At 31.0% G+C, this 13,965-nt stretch overlaps 1 protein-coding gene across 1 annotated transcript; it reads right to left on the reverse strand.

Annotated features, from left to right (window-relative positions):
* Nucleotides 1-10,611: 10,611 nt before the first annotated feature.
* On the reverse strand, nt 10,612-13,039 carry LOC111900671 (probable beta-1,3-galactosyltransferase 8). The gene is made up of 7 exons (XM_023896551.3): nt 12,860-13,039; nt 12,713-12,777; nt 12,249-12,451; nt 11,682-12,027; nt 11,102-11,227; nt 10,913-11,022; nt 10,612-10,760 (listed from the first exon to the last, which is right to left on the reverse strand). The coding sequence occupies exons 1-7, from the start codon at nt 13,037-13,039 to the stop codon at nt 10,612-10,614; spliced, it is 1,179 nt and encodes a 392-aa protein (XP_023752319.2).
* Between the last annotated feature and the right edge of the window lie 926 nt (nt 13,040-13,965).

Here is a 13,965-nt window from a genome sequence, read left to right on the forward strand (position 1 = left end):
AGAAAATAAACAGAATATTACATTTCCCTATATTAATTAAGAGAAACCTTAAATTATAGTATATATGGTTTTATCAAAACTCAATGTGATTACTTTTTTTTTCGATGGAAAAAAATTACTCCATAAAAAAGTTTAACCTATCATTGTAACTAGGTTTTGGGTTTTTTAGATTTTTAATAATGGCAAACATATTCATAATTACCTGATTATCATTTTGTACATAATGAAGAAAACTTTGACGGGCCTAAATGTATCCAAAAAAATTATCGGTAATTCTTGGGTAAACCCGAATATACCCGACCCGAAATAAAACACAATCTACTCAAACTCAATTATGTGAAGTGAAATATAGGTCAAGTATCGGTTAGTATTAATTTTTTAAAAACCTCAAACTACCTCACTTGAACTACTCAAAACTCGAAATTACCCGATCAACACCCCTAGTGATGGTAGTGGCGGTGTTACAAATTATGTTATCTTCTAAATATTTAAAATAAATTAGGAGAGGTGGGATGGGTGAAATTTTTTTCTTTGTTTTTTTTATTATTTAAAATAACAAAGAAAACAAGTAAAATAAATTATAAAATTATAAAATTAATAATCCAATAAAAAGAATTAATCTAAATAAAAAGGAAGTTAGTAATATTTATGAATATATAAATATTATATACTAAAACTGATATTTATTAATACATAATAATCCATTAAAAAGAGTGTTGAGTCAAGAAATATTAAATCTGATGGTGTGACATTTCTGATTGAGGTGTTGAAAAATAGATAGAGAAGTTGTGTTGTCAATATCGAATGTAAAAAACCTTTAATATATCTATTTATTTTAGTGTGAACATTAAGGTTGTACGTTAGGCCTTAGTCACATTATATATTTCGAGTATGTTGAGGGTACTACTATAAATAGTGTTTTAGTCTTAAGTGTTAAGGGAGGGAGTTCATACATTGCCAAACTTGTACACTTAAGATTACATTCCAGACATCAATTGAGTAAAACATAATTATTTACATCTTGTGTTCTTTCTATAATAGTTTGATTCATGCTTGATTGTTCTTAATTTCGCAATGTTATTTCTGTGGGATCTTACATGTGGTACCAAAGCTTAATCTTGGAGGTTTAAGCATCTATTCCAGTAACAACGATCCTAAATGACAATTTGATATCGTTAGTCTTACATCGTTCTTAAGTGATGTAAGTATTCTGTTTTTGGATGGAATTCTTGTTCTAGAAATCAAATTCTACTCTTTGTTCCATTCAGATTTGATTTTCTCTCTCTTGAAATTTTTTCAAATCTTGTTTCTTATTCGAAAATTCATTCAAATATGTGATAGATTCGTGTTTTAGAAGCGATATTGTTAAAGAGATTCCTATTCAAATCTGCGGCACTAGCAATTCCAATTGCTTGAACAAGATCAGCACAATAAGGTCCTTTTTCGATCGATCGCCAAAGATCTTCTTCAATACCATTGAGAAGGTCTTTAATATGATCCGCCTATTGACCGTAATACTTTTAAAGTAGCATCAGAGTTTTTGTTGCAGATCCAAGAAAGTTTGCATAGTTCAACACAGTGTTAACATTCAGATTCTCCATTTGATCAAATAAAAAATAGGAAAATCTTGAGAAAAAAAGGAAATCAGATACAAAACGATTGACAAAACAAACACATAATCTTTTGATCATAAGGATCGAATGAAGAATTATGTTTCAGCTTGAGGAATAATTGAATTGAATCAAATGATTCAATTAAGATGAAAACGTGAAAAAGATTCTTCAAATGAGGTGGAGATTCCTGCTCTAATACCAATTGAAAGAATTTTTTAACAATCGTAAATGTGAATCAGATTACATATAAACACCAAGATCTAAATATGATTCTGATTTAGTTCTATTATCAGGAATTAGTAAGAGTGAAGTTGCAATGAAAGCTCAGTGTGTAAGAGTGTAAAAGTTACAACCCACTTATGTACCTACCCTATTTATAGGATACTCACAGATACAAAAAATACTAGGACTTTGACACTGAATAGTGAACCTCTAACTATGCCTAGTAAATACATACATAACGAAGTCTTGTGGACCTTCGTCGTTTACAAACATTCGTAATCAAGATAACTACCTAAGTTTCAACATATCGCAACATAGATAGACTCTACATTTAGGGGGAGAATTCCACAGAAGAAAAGCATGTTCCTTATCAAATCCAACATTTAGGGGGAGAATGTTAAATCAAGAAATATTGAATCTGATGATGTGATGTTTCTAATTGAGAATGTGTTGAAAAATAGATAGAGAAGTTGTGTTGTTTAAATTGAAGGTAAAGAACCTTTGACATATCTATCTATTTTAGTGTGAACATTGAGGTTATACTTTACGCCTTAGTCACACTATGTATTATGAGTACGTTAAGGGCACTACTATAAATAGTGTTGTAGTCTTAAGTGTTAGGAGATAGAGTTCATACATTTCCAAACTTCTACACTTAAGATTACCTTCCAGACATCAATTGAGCTAAACAAAATTATTTACATCTTGTGTTCTTTCTATTATCGTTTGATTCATGTTTGATTGTTCTTAATTCTGCAATGTCATTTCCATGGGATCTTACAAAGAATTAAAAAAATAGTTAATTAAATAAAACTAATAATCCAATAAAATAATATTTATTAATATATAAATATTATATATTTAAAAAAATATTTAATAATATATAGTAATACAACAAAAAATGATTAATCAAATAAAAAGAAATTAAAAAAGGAATTAATTCAAAGAATTATTGTATATTAATTAAATAAAATTAAAAAGAAGAGATACAAAAATGGTCTTAGTTTGGTTGCAGAAATAGTCGTAAAATTATCATTTTAAAAAAGTTAACAGTCAAGCTGTTAAAGTTAACAATTTTGGACAAAAAATGTACAATGTATCCAAAATTGAACCATAGATGCACCATAAAACACTTTTTAACCAAAACCACTTAACTTTGAGATAAAATTGCAAGAATGGTCCCTGTGGTATGTCCAAAAATGCTACTTTGTGCCAAACGGGTTTGGACTGGCATCAATAGTCCAAAATTTTTCATTTTGCTGCGTTTTTGGTCCAAAACAGTTTTAAAAAATCTAAAAATGACGAATTTGCCCTTTTCCATTTGTTTTTTGCCTTTTCTTTTTGGTATTAAATTATTTTCTAACTAAAAAAATATAAAAAAGAAAAGAAAATCTCTCTCTCTCTCTCTTACGTGATTGTGTTCTTCCCTAAAACACACATACACACATACCGATGAAGCTTTATTACTCCAGTAACCATCTTGATGAAGCACAATATGTTCCTAAGAAGACAATTTTGTCGTTATCGGTCGTTGCCCACAACCACCAAATTACCACCTAGAACCACCAGTGAGGTCGCGTTACTGTAAACCATCCATAATTCCTCCCTTCTGTTCTTGATTTCTTGTTGATCACCCTCTTTCACGTCACTGTAAACCACCCTATCGCCACCTGACCACCTCCCCTATCTCTTTCTGTCATCCCTATCTCTCGTCCCCAATCAAACATTCAAACCCAAATATCTATTTTGATCTAGATTTCTTCACCTTCATCTGGAAAATCTAACCTAATTTCTTAATATTCATCTAAAATGGGCAAATCAGAGAAGAAGTGAAGGAAAGTTTCATCTACGAGGAACTTGAGTGAAATACGAAGGTTTCCGTATTTCTTCTTAAGATTTGAAGGGTTTCCAGATTCAGACAAGTATTTCGTGTCTAACCAACCTTTTACTTCGTCTCCGAGGATTTTAAAAGGCATAGGATATAGAACCTTCAAGGGAAGAAACTTGAATGAGAATGTTGTTGTATCAAAACGGAAAAGAATCCTTTCTTGGAAGACACTAAACAAGCCGACTCCGATAAATGTTCTCTACAAGAATCATGAAGGTTTGGTTAATTTCGGAGGTAATTGTTTGCATTGGATCTTCATCGGAGATACTGATTCGATTTGACGAGTTTCAAATTTGCTTGAATGAGATTTCGATTTGGTTGAACTGGATGTGTTCATCAAAGGAGTGAAGGCTGGTCGAAATGGTTTGATTGATGATTCGATTCAGATGGATGAGATGAATGCATAGTTTTGTTAATGATTCGATCAAAATGGACTTGATCGAATACATGGATTTTCTATGACTGATTTTGATTGAAGATAACTTTGAAGAACATGATCTAACTTTTGTTGTGTGAGAGAGAAGATATATATATATATATATATATATATATATATATATATATATATATATATATTACTTTTTATATTTTTTTAGGTAGAAAATAATTTAATAACAAAAAGAAAAAACAAAAAACAAATGGAAAATGGAAAATGGCAAATTCATCATTTTTAAGATTTTTTAAACTGTTTTTGACCAAAGCTGCAGCAAAATGAAAACTTTTGGACTATGGATGCTAGTCAAAACCTGTTTGGCCCAAAGTAGCATTTTTGGACATACCATAAGGACCATTCTTGCAATTTTGTCTAATTTTGACAACCACAGAGACCATCTTTGCAATTTTATCAAGGCCAAAATATCCTCACACTAACAAATTAAAACTAATGGTGTTAGCAAAAAGTATCATTCATGCAGGTTCTGGAATCAGAGGGACCATGTTCGTTAAAAATATTAGCAAGGTCTGAGTTTGTGTTCTTTAGTAAGCCATAGGGACCATTTATGTAATTCTATCTTATTTTAATGGAATGTAAATTGTAATATAGCTATAAAAATTTTAATAGTAAGAAATCCATGATTTTAATTAAAACGTAACTTTCTTGTGGTAAAAGTAAAATTAACCGAATGTTTCTATTATAATCTCATTTAGGTTTAACGACCTTTTATTATGTTTAATTGTTTCCTTTTTGTGGATAACAAGTTTTATATCTACATATAAAATATAATAGGGAATAGAGTTAAGATTACCACATGATAATTTTTCATAGTTCATATTTATGTTAATTCGACCCATACCTACCCGGAGGCCAATGTTATTGCATCTGTATTTCTAATTATATTTTCATTTTATAAAATTCTTGATGCATGCAATCTCACACAATAAATCAACATTTCTAATTTATTTTCAATAGTTGAATACTTTTTTTTCTATGTGTGTCAACAAGCTGGAATATATATATATATATATATATATATATATATATATATATATATATATATATATATATATATATATATATATATAATTGATCTTTGTCATTCCATAATTTAACTTAATTCAATGATATTCTATTAAATCAAAATTAAAAGAAAAATCAAATTGGATTTGTTTTGTTTAAAACTGTATGATTTAAAAGGTTTTATATCTAAGCTTAGGTACATAACAACCACATTTGAACAATGGATGATATTGTAGTGATGTAGACGTAATTGCAAAACTGATATGACATGTTTGAATGACTAATTGGCATTGCACGGATGTAGATGATCTTAGTGGTGGGGTTGGCTAAAAAGAAATTTCATTTTAGAAAATAGACATATTGCTTAGTTGTTTAATTATTTTTATCGGTTGGAATTGCATTGTTTTATGAAAAAACTAGTTATAATTAGTTAACCATAAGTTGTGTTTTAATATAGGATGTCCATGGAATCTCTATTTAGCAACTCCTTTTAACGGTTTTGATTAAACTATTAGTGGTTTTTAACCATGGTTGTTAAGATCTTGATATTGATCTTAAGATCTTACAATTGTACGATCCTATAAGCCAAAAGTGATCCTAAACGTACTAGGATCTATATGAAGCAAGATCTCTTGTGAGAAATTAGGATCCTGACTAGGATCTTAAGATCTCAACACGATCCGATCCTATCTTCCTAGTTTTATTATACGGCCAAACCTGAAAAATTCGCCTGTTCCACTTGAAATCGAGCATCACATGTTGTCAAAAGCCTTATAGAGTATCATCACTTCATCAATTCTTCACGAATTAGGCAAGTTACACTCTTGATATTTCATTTGGGATCTTAAGTTGATCTTATTTCTTTTTGTAATAAGATGTTTGATTCCTAATTTTTACGGTTTGCAGCAAAAAAATTATACTTCATGCTTAAAGTGATAAATTTGACTTCATATCAACATCTTAATCGATATCAAGTAATAATGTATACTGCACACTCAATACCTTATGAGCAAATTTGAATATAAGTTCATTATGGTAGGATCTTCTGATCTCATTCCGATCTTATGATCACGATCTTGCAACACGTAAAATGATATTAGGTATGTTTTCGATCTTGACAACATTGATTTTAACTAGCGTATTTAGCATGGTACTAAAAAGCTCGTCATGGATCCAATTCTTGTACTTGCCACCAACCTTTAACAAAATACCGTCTTGCGTTATTGTAACATCCCTCTCTGGAATGTATCAAAACATTGCTCGTTTTGGCATCCCTGCAAGAAAACTTCCCACGAGGTCACCCAAATCTGAATTGCTCTCGCCCGAGCACGCTTAATTGCACAATTCTTGTGGGATCTACTGCCCTCACAACTTTAAAACGCGTTGTGATAGAGAATGTATCTACACCCCTCATAAGGAATGTTTAGTTCTCCTTCGCAGCCGATGTGGGATCGGGCACCTTGTGAAGGTGGGTGGCTACCTGCACCTGATCCCACATCGGTTGGGAAGGAGAACTAAACATTCTTTATAAGGGGTGTGTATACCTTCTCTATCACAACGCGTTTTAAAACCGTGAGGGAAGCAAATCCCATAAGAACTCTACAGTTAAGCGTGCCTGGACGAGAGCAATTCATGGATGGGTGACCCCCTGGGAAGTTTTCATGTCGGGAGCCGAAAACAGACAATATTGTGATACATGCCGGAGGAGGACGTTACAAATGGTATCAGAGTTAGGGCATATGTCGATGTGTTCGACATGGATGTTGAACCCTATAATGAGGGGGAAGGTGGGTGGCTACTTGCACTTGAGCCCACATTGACTTAGAAGGAGAACTAAACATTCCTTATAAGTGGTGTGGATACCTTCTCTATCACAACACATTTTAAAGTCGTTAGGGCAACATATCCTATAAGAACTCTATTGTTAAGCATGTCTGGGCGAGAGCAAACTCATTTCTAAACCTATATGTTGATTGCATAAATTGTTTGGTAATACGTTTCCAATTCAGGAATGTCGGTATAATTATCATTCCATGCGAAAACTCATTTCATATAACATTAATGTTATGTGTTTTTTTATATGGATCTTTTTTTTGTGAAACTTTAGAATTTGGTTTGCTTTCAGCTATAGATTGTAAATGGTTATAGGTAATTATCGGTAGTGTAGTTGATGCCTCTAAAACATGACAACTTGCATTCAAAACATGGCAATGAGTTCTAAATCTATCAATTCACTGGTTTAGGGTTTTTATTTGAATGTCTTGACTTGTTATAATCATATTCATCTTCTCCCAAAACTATGTATATCAATAATTGTTTGAAGAGTTAAGCGTTCATTGTGAAATAAAGATGGTATAGGCATTTCTAGTGCTTTAAGGAGTTCTAAATGCTAGACTAGACAATGAATTTGGTTGGCATACGAATCTTTTCTTTTGTGAATTCCCGATTAAACAAAAACTGGGATGTTTAAATTTCTTGCCTTTAAGTGTGGGACATGATTTGTCAAAAAGGTTAAATAGTCTCTTGAAAACCCAAGGAGGATGTAAATATCTAAGGGATTGAGGATAAGGGTTGTTAGTTCACACTATAATGAATTAAATTGCAAACTGAAGGAGGATTTGAAGGCTAGATCTTTTGTGATATTTCATTTACCTTGTATACTTCTAGAAGAATTGATACGAAGCATAAGGATCTATATGTAACATAATCTCTTAATTTTGTACACCTATTTCACAAGATTCCTTCATTTTGTCAAATATTAAGATACATTTAAAATATTTTAGAAGCACTCAAATTACTACTTTTTCTACACTTTTTTTGGGTTATAAAAAGTAGAATAGTAGCATTAGGCAAAGTCCAAAACTAGGGGACAATGTGACCTAAACTACATTACTTAAAAGTCAAATCACATTTCTTGCATTGTAGGTGGCTATTGGATTCTCTTCTGCAATATTGAGTACATTTTCTCCAATTGTTTGCCATGAAGCAGACATTGATTGATATCACAACTATCACCATTATGAACGACATCAAAATCACCATGTGTTTCTTGCATCACTACAAGGTAATGAAAATTATATTGTGTTATAAGACTTTATCTTTTAATTCACATACTTTTTTTTTAATAAAGATGGATGTTGAAGTTGAGATCTCTCTGATGTGTTTATTTAGATTGAATACATACATCTCTTTTTTTTCTTTTAGGTTGTGAAACTTGATATTTTTTTTTCAATCTTAAATTGTTAATGTTATAGATAACTAGTTGTGAGACCCATGTATCACATGAGTTTTATTTAAAAAAAAAAGAGTTAAATATAAAGGTTAAAATATTTGAGAACATTGAATTTATAAGAAAAATAATGAATTATTATAATACAAATGTTTTTTTGTCTTTTAAATTTAAACAAATAATTTAAATAAAAAAAAAGAAACTAATCAACTTTAATTTTAGAAATTTTGAAATTAAAAGGTAAGTTTATTAATGAAATTGATATCTATTTATTACTATATTTATTGTAATTATTACATTAAAATATTATGTAGAATTTAATAAAATAGAGAAACTCATAAAATGACATGTGGAAAAAAAATAATTCAGAATAATAATAAAATGACATTTGGCAAATTGAATGAGAGTCTGACAAATAACAAAAAAAAACCTTCATTTATTAGAGAGGATTACCTATAGTGAAATTGATGTTTTGTAAACATGGTAATAATGTTATAAATTTATCTATTATATGGTTTAGGGTTAAGTGTTGAATGTGTTGACTTGTTCCAACCATTCTCATCTTTTCGAAATGGAAATCTGCTAATTAATTCAATCAAAAACTATATTTTTGGATCTCCAAACCAATTAGTGTCTCTTTTGTATGATGCAATGAATTCACAAAAAAATGGAATAAACAACAAGATCAAATGAGCAAGATAATGGAATGTATTATTAACATGCTATTATTATGTTTGGTTGGTTGGTTCGAATGAATGAAATGAGTCATTTAAATAAGTTGTTTGTTATATATAAATAAAGAACTAAAATTAATTAAACTGATAAATAAGAAAGAAAATTTATTTGATTACTTATAAGCATGTTTCATTTCATAAAAAATATATGATATATGTATTTCATATAGTTACAAAAGAATTATTTAGCATCCAATAGAATTGCTAGCAAATAAAAATAAAAATACCATGAAAACTTGACATAAAATTGTTATAAAAGACAACTTTAGTTAATTTTTTGGAAATTAAAAAAAAGATTTAATTGAAGTTTTGAATTTCTTTTAGAAATGTTAGTATAATTGAAGATTAAATAATTGAAATTAATTTATAATTATAATATAAAATTTCATTAATTGAGTGAACAAAAAGGCTCTCCCTTATGGAATGAAAATTAGTTAATGAGAAAGAATCGCATTTCATTTCATTTTGTATCAAACAAACATGATTTTTCCATTTCTTAGTAATGCTTCATTTCATCCCTAATGGATTACTTCATACTAAAATCATCCTTAAAGATTGGATATCAAGATTCATTAAGTCAAATCAATAACGAAAAAGAATTCTTTTAGATAACTTCTAGATGAAATTAATACGAATAGTAGCATCTCCTCCAAGATCATACAACTCAAGTCATACATTTTCCCATCACCCATGATTTTTGTTTGAAGAAAAGCACATATAATTTGATTTCTCAATATGAGGAAGGAATGGAATGGATAGATTAATGAAAGAATTGAAGTAATGGAATCAGTCTCTTACATGATCATCTTTGGTTACTTTTTTTAAACGACATATTTGGTTACTTGTATGGATAAAATGAACTTTTATGAGTTTTATAATTTGTTATATGTAAATACAAGTGTATTCTTAATTCTACTTAATAGATTATATTATTATAATTGATGCATTTTCTATTTATAAACATATAAAACAAAAATAAAAAGCTCATTAAAACCAAATAAAATCATAATAAGATATATATTATCTACCTAATTTTAGAATACAAAATTATAATTTAATTAAAATGTGAAGTTATAAAAGAAATGTGTCATTATAAATGTAAAAGAAATGTTGTATTGGAATTTTTCTCCATTTCATAATTGAGTAAATAAAACAAAGGATAAAAGTTAACAAACGGGCAAGAACCACATTTTCAAGAATGATCTATTCCATTCTATCACACAAAACAAATAATATTTCTTTATTCCAATGGTATTAACCATTCCACTGTGTTCTCAATTGCATCATACCAAACACTATATGTATTCTATTAATCACAAGTCATAAAAATATTATGGTAAAATAAAAATCGAGAACCTAGTGAAAACATCCAAGAGACGGAATGAAAAAGAGCTTATGTATTGATCCAATTTCCCGCATCTTTTCCAAATAGTTGCTTATTATTTGTCACTGTTGACATTAATTACCCTTTAAAGATCAACATTCCAAACAACACCATCTCCCTCTCCACAAGAGTTATGAACAAATTTCATCCTCTCAACCGACTTGCATATTCCACTGCATGACCAATCAAATGAAGCTACACATACATTCCCTACTTGTTTTTTCCATTCACAATCTGCAGTTCACATACAATGACCAATAGTCAATAATTTGACATGCATGCATACATGCCCGGTTTTTTACATAGGATATGGCATCACATAGCAATACTAATAAATATCGGGACAAATGTTGTTAATGGGAGAAAAATGAAATATTTTTGGTGACCTGGAGGAGTTCCACAACACATGGAACGATCATCTATGTGTTGAACATCCAATCCAATTAACCATGAGCCTAAAGAGACATCTTCATTGGCATACCTATGCAAAATACCCCTGTAAAAGAACAAGAACACTAAATGAATATGTCTTTAACGAAGGTAAGAGATGAAAGTTGTTATTTGTTATTACTTACGAGTTGATGGAAATATATGTTGCTAAATCCTTGGAGATGGCATATATCTGTCCAGTTGCATGTCTGAAGTACTTGTTCCCTTCTTCCCCGAATTTCCAATATTCTGGTTCGTGGTATCTTACCCCTCTGCTCAATTTAGTTTTCAAAATAAACATTTAGGTGTTGTTTCTTTTTAGTTTAATAGATTTAATACAGAGAGAACTGAACATGCTGAGCTATATAATGAGTTTTTTTTTACTTAGTACTTAAAGAACCACTTAACAAAGGAAGTCATGAATATGAGACTTTTTCTCGTTAAGTCATATTTACAAATTTCCCCCCATATTTTCCTTTCCATTTCCCGATGACTACTGTCATTTCCCCTAATAAGTTTTGAAAATCATTTATATGGAAAACACTATATCTAAACAAAGGGGTACTATTTTCCCTACAAGTCGTGAAATGAAGAAACAAAGCCTTGGTGCTCATTGTTTAGCTATGAAATGATTAAATCCAATGTATGATACAATATGCATAATTTCCATTCCAGCACAAACAAAAAGAATCAAACTATAGAAATGATGAGAGAAAGGATACCGACTTTTGAAAGAGCACGGGTCCTGACTTCATGCATCCAATATAAGTTCTTGGTTTAGATCTATAGCGTGCAAGTTCAGTCACAAGCATACCCAAATTGACATGTACATCATCATCCACCTTCACATAAAATTCCGCATCCCAAATGGAGACAGCTGTCGAAAAATACAATTGTGTCTTTGTGGAGAGCTCATGGTACCCCTCCACATGATTCAACCTTAAAAAATCCTGATATTTTTCCTCCTCCATGTCAATGGCTTGATCAAGAACACCTCCAGGTGTGGCACTATGTCCTATCACAAACCTTATTATGATCCCTTTTTCTTTTTCCAATTTATTTAGTTTTGCTCCTGCATAGTGTCAATATGTAATTTTAGCTATTTTCCATCTTGCTAAATAGTAAAATGGGTATACCCTATAATGGGTCCCACAACCAACATGGGGTAGGTCCCTACCAATAGGTGCCACAACTTATGGTTCTCATTTACTTACATTTGGGGCAAGCATTTGGAATGGTATACTGAATAGTAAAAAACAAATTTATGTAAGGTAATAAGAAAAAAATGTGAACCAGTAGGCATCCATGTTTCTCGAAGGGAGTCTCGACGTTTCTTGCTGCTAAAAGCTGTATTAATACCAATGACAACAAATGCTTTTTGTAGAGATGTCTTGTTAGATGCTTCCATTCTTTCTGACATAAATTTGGGCCCGAGTAGACTTACACGTGCTACTTCTAGTTCCATCTCTAATGTGGATATTGTTTTGTCCAATGATCTAGATAAATACACAAAAAGATAGTGGATCTTTGAGTAATATTCTACACATTTAAATACTAGTGCTAATGCAGGTCAAGACAAAACAAAACAAGACAGTCTTGTATAAAACTTTGTTTGATGTTGAATTGGACAAGACAAAAAATGCATTTCTTTGGCACCATCCAAAGATGTGGAATAGAGATTTGTTTTTTTGTCTCTCAAAAATTGCCCTAGGACATGTCATGTCGTTTATAAGAAACAAATCTAGCCATGGACTTACTGGATGGCTTGATGAGTCTTGGCGACTTCTCCCATGATATCTCCTGAATTATCTTCGACCAATTTCTAGTAGAAAGAAACTATTCGTTGTTGATTAGAAATAAATTTGGATTTGATACAAATGAAGATTCAAGTTTTGAGTACTTACACGCTTTCGGTCACATTCTTTAGATGATAATAAACTCATCTTCTGTTCATGATTCTTGAAATGAACTTCGTTAAGTAAGGGTGCGTAAGGCCATGTGTGTCTAGTGAAAAGTGTTCCAGCAAGAAAACTGGCGATGCATAACGTCAAAATGATCTTCCCTGGAACCGATTTTCCCCTCATTTTCAACATTTATTCCTATAATTTTTTTTTCTGGCAAAAATTGGGCAAATTATGAGGTGTACCAATGCTGAAGTAGGAGGATATGATATAAGGCTTCATTTGTTACATATATATGTAAAAAAAAAGGCTGCCCTGTGGCTGGATGCACTGAACTTAGATTGGAAGCAATGTGAATGAGATAAAATTGCAATATTTTTTTACATTCGAAAATGTTGGAACAAGGTCACACACTTAATCTTTCATGTGTGCAAAAGATGGAATGCATTCTTCATCTTTATTTGAAAATAACCATAGAAAAGCTTGTCTAGTCCCGTCCAATACAATCACATCCATTCTCGTCTAATAAACGAAGCCTTGAGATATGTTTTTAACATAGGAAATAAACAGACTGACTGGATAAGCTTTCTAGGACTCTTTTAAAATATATGGATGGCCATTTATGTATTTTGCACACATGAGATATCGAGAGTGTATCATTGTCCCACCTTTTTGGATGACACTTTTTTGGCCGATTGACACAGGGATGGTCCTGTCCAATCATGTCATATCTTGTGTAAAACATAAGCTAACGTTACAAAACAATTTCATATAAATATGCATATATAGAGATGTAGTATCTTTGTTAATGATGAAGGTACCTTTGTTGAGTCGAATGTTTAAAAAGGAGTGATCATTGGTTGACCGAGCTAGAAACTTGGAAACTAGTAGGTAGTAGGCATGTGGTTAACATATATAGCAACTAGGGTGGAAGCTAGTAATTTCTTGATATACTTGATACAAGTAGAAAACTAGAAATAGAATATAGATATTATTAGAGGAGAGATGTGGGCAGGCGGCAAGGGGTGTGTGGTTTTTTAATCATGTGGGATTCATGGTTCAACCAACCAAAGAAACTGCCTTGAGTTGAGATTCAAACTAGACCAACC

The sequence above is a fragment of the Lactuca sativa genome, chromosome 5 (genome assembly GCF_002870075.4).
Source record: "Lactuca sativa cultivar Salinas chromosome 5, Lsat_Salinas_v11, whole genome shotgun sequence".
Taxonomy (NCBI): Eukaryota; Viridiplantae; Streptophyta; class Magnoliopsida; order Asterales; family Asteraceae; genus Lactuca; species Lactuca sativa.

Excerpts from the sequence above, each read along its gene's own strand:
- LOC111900671 (XM_023896551.3), bottom strand. The coding sequence starts at position 13,039 with ATGAGGGGAAAATCGGTTCCAGGGAAGATCATTTTGACGTTATGCATC. Across the intron at positions 12,778-12,859 it reads AAGAATGTGACCGAAAGCGT|AAATTGGTCGAAGATAATTC; the intron begins GTAAGTACTCAA and ends TCTTTCTACTAG. Across the intron at positions 11,228-11,681 it reads GGACCCGTGCTCTTTCAAAA|AGGGGTAAGATACCACGAAC; the intron begins GTCGGTATCCTT and ends TAAATTGAGCAG.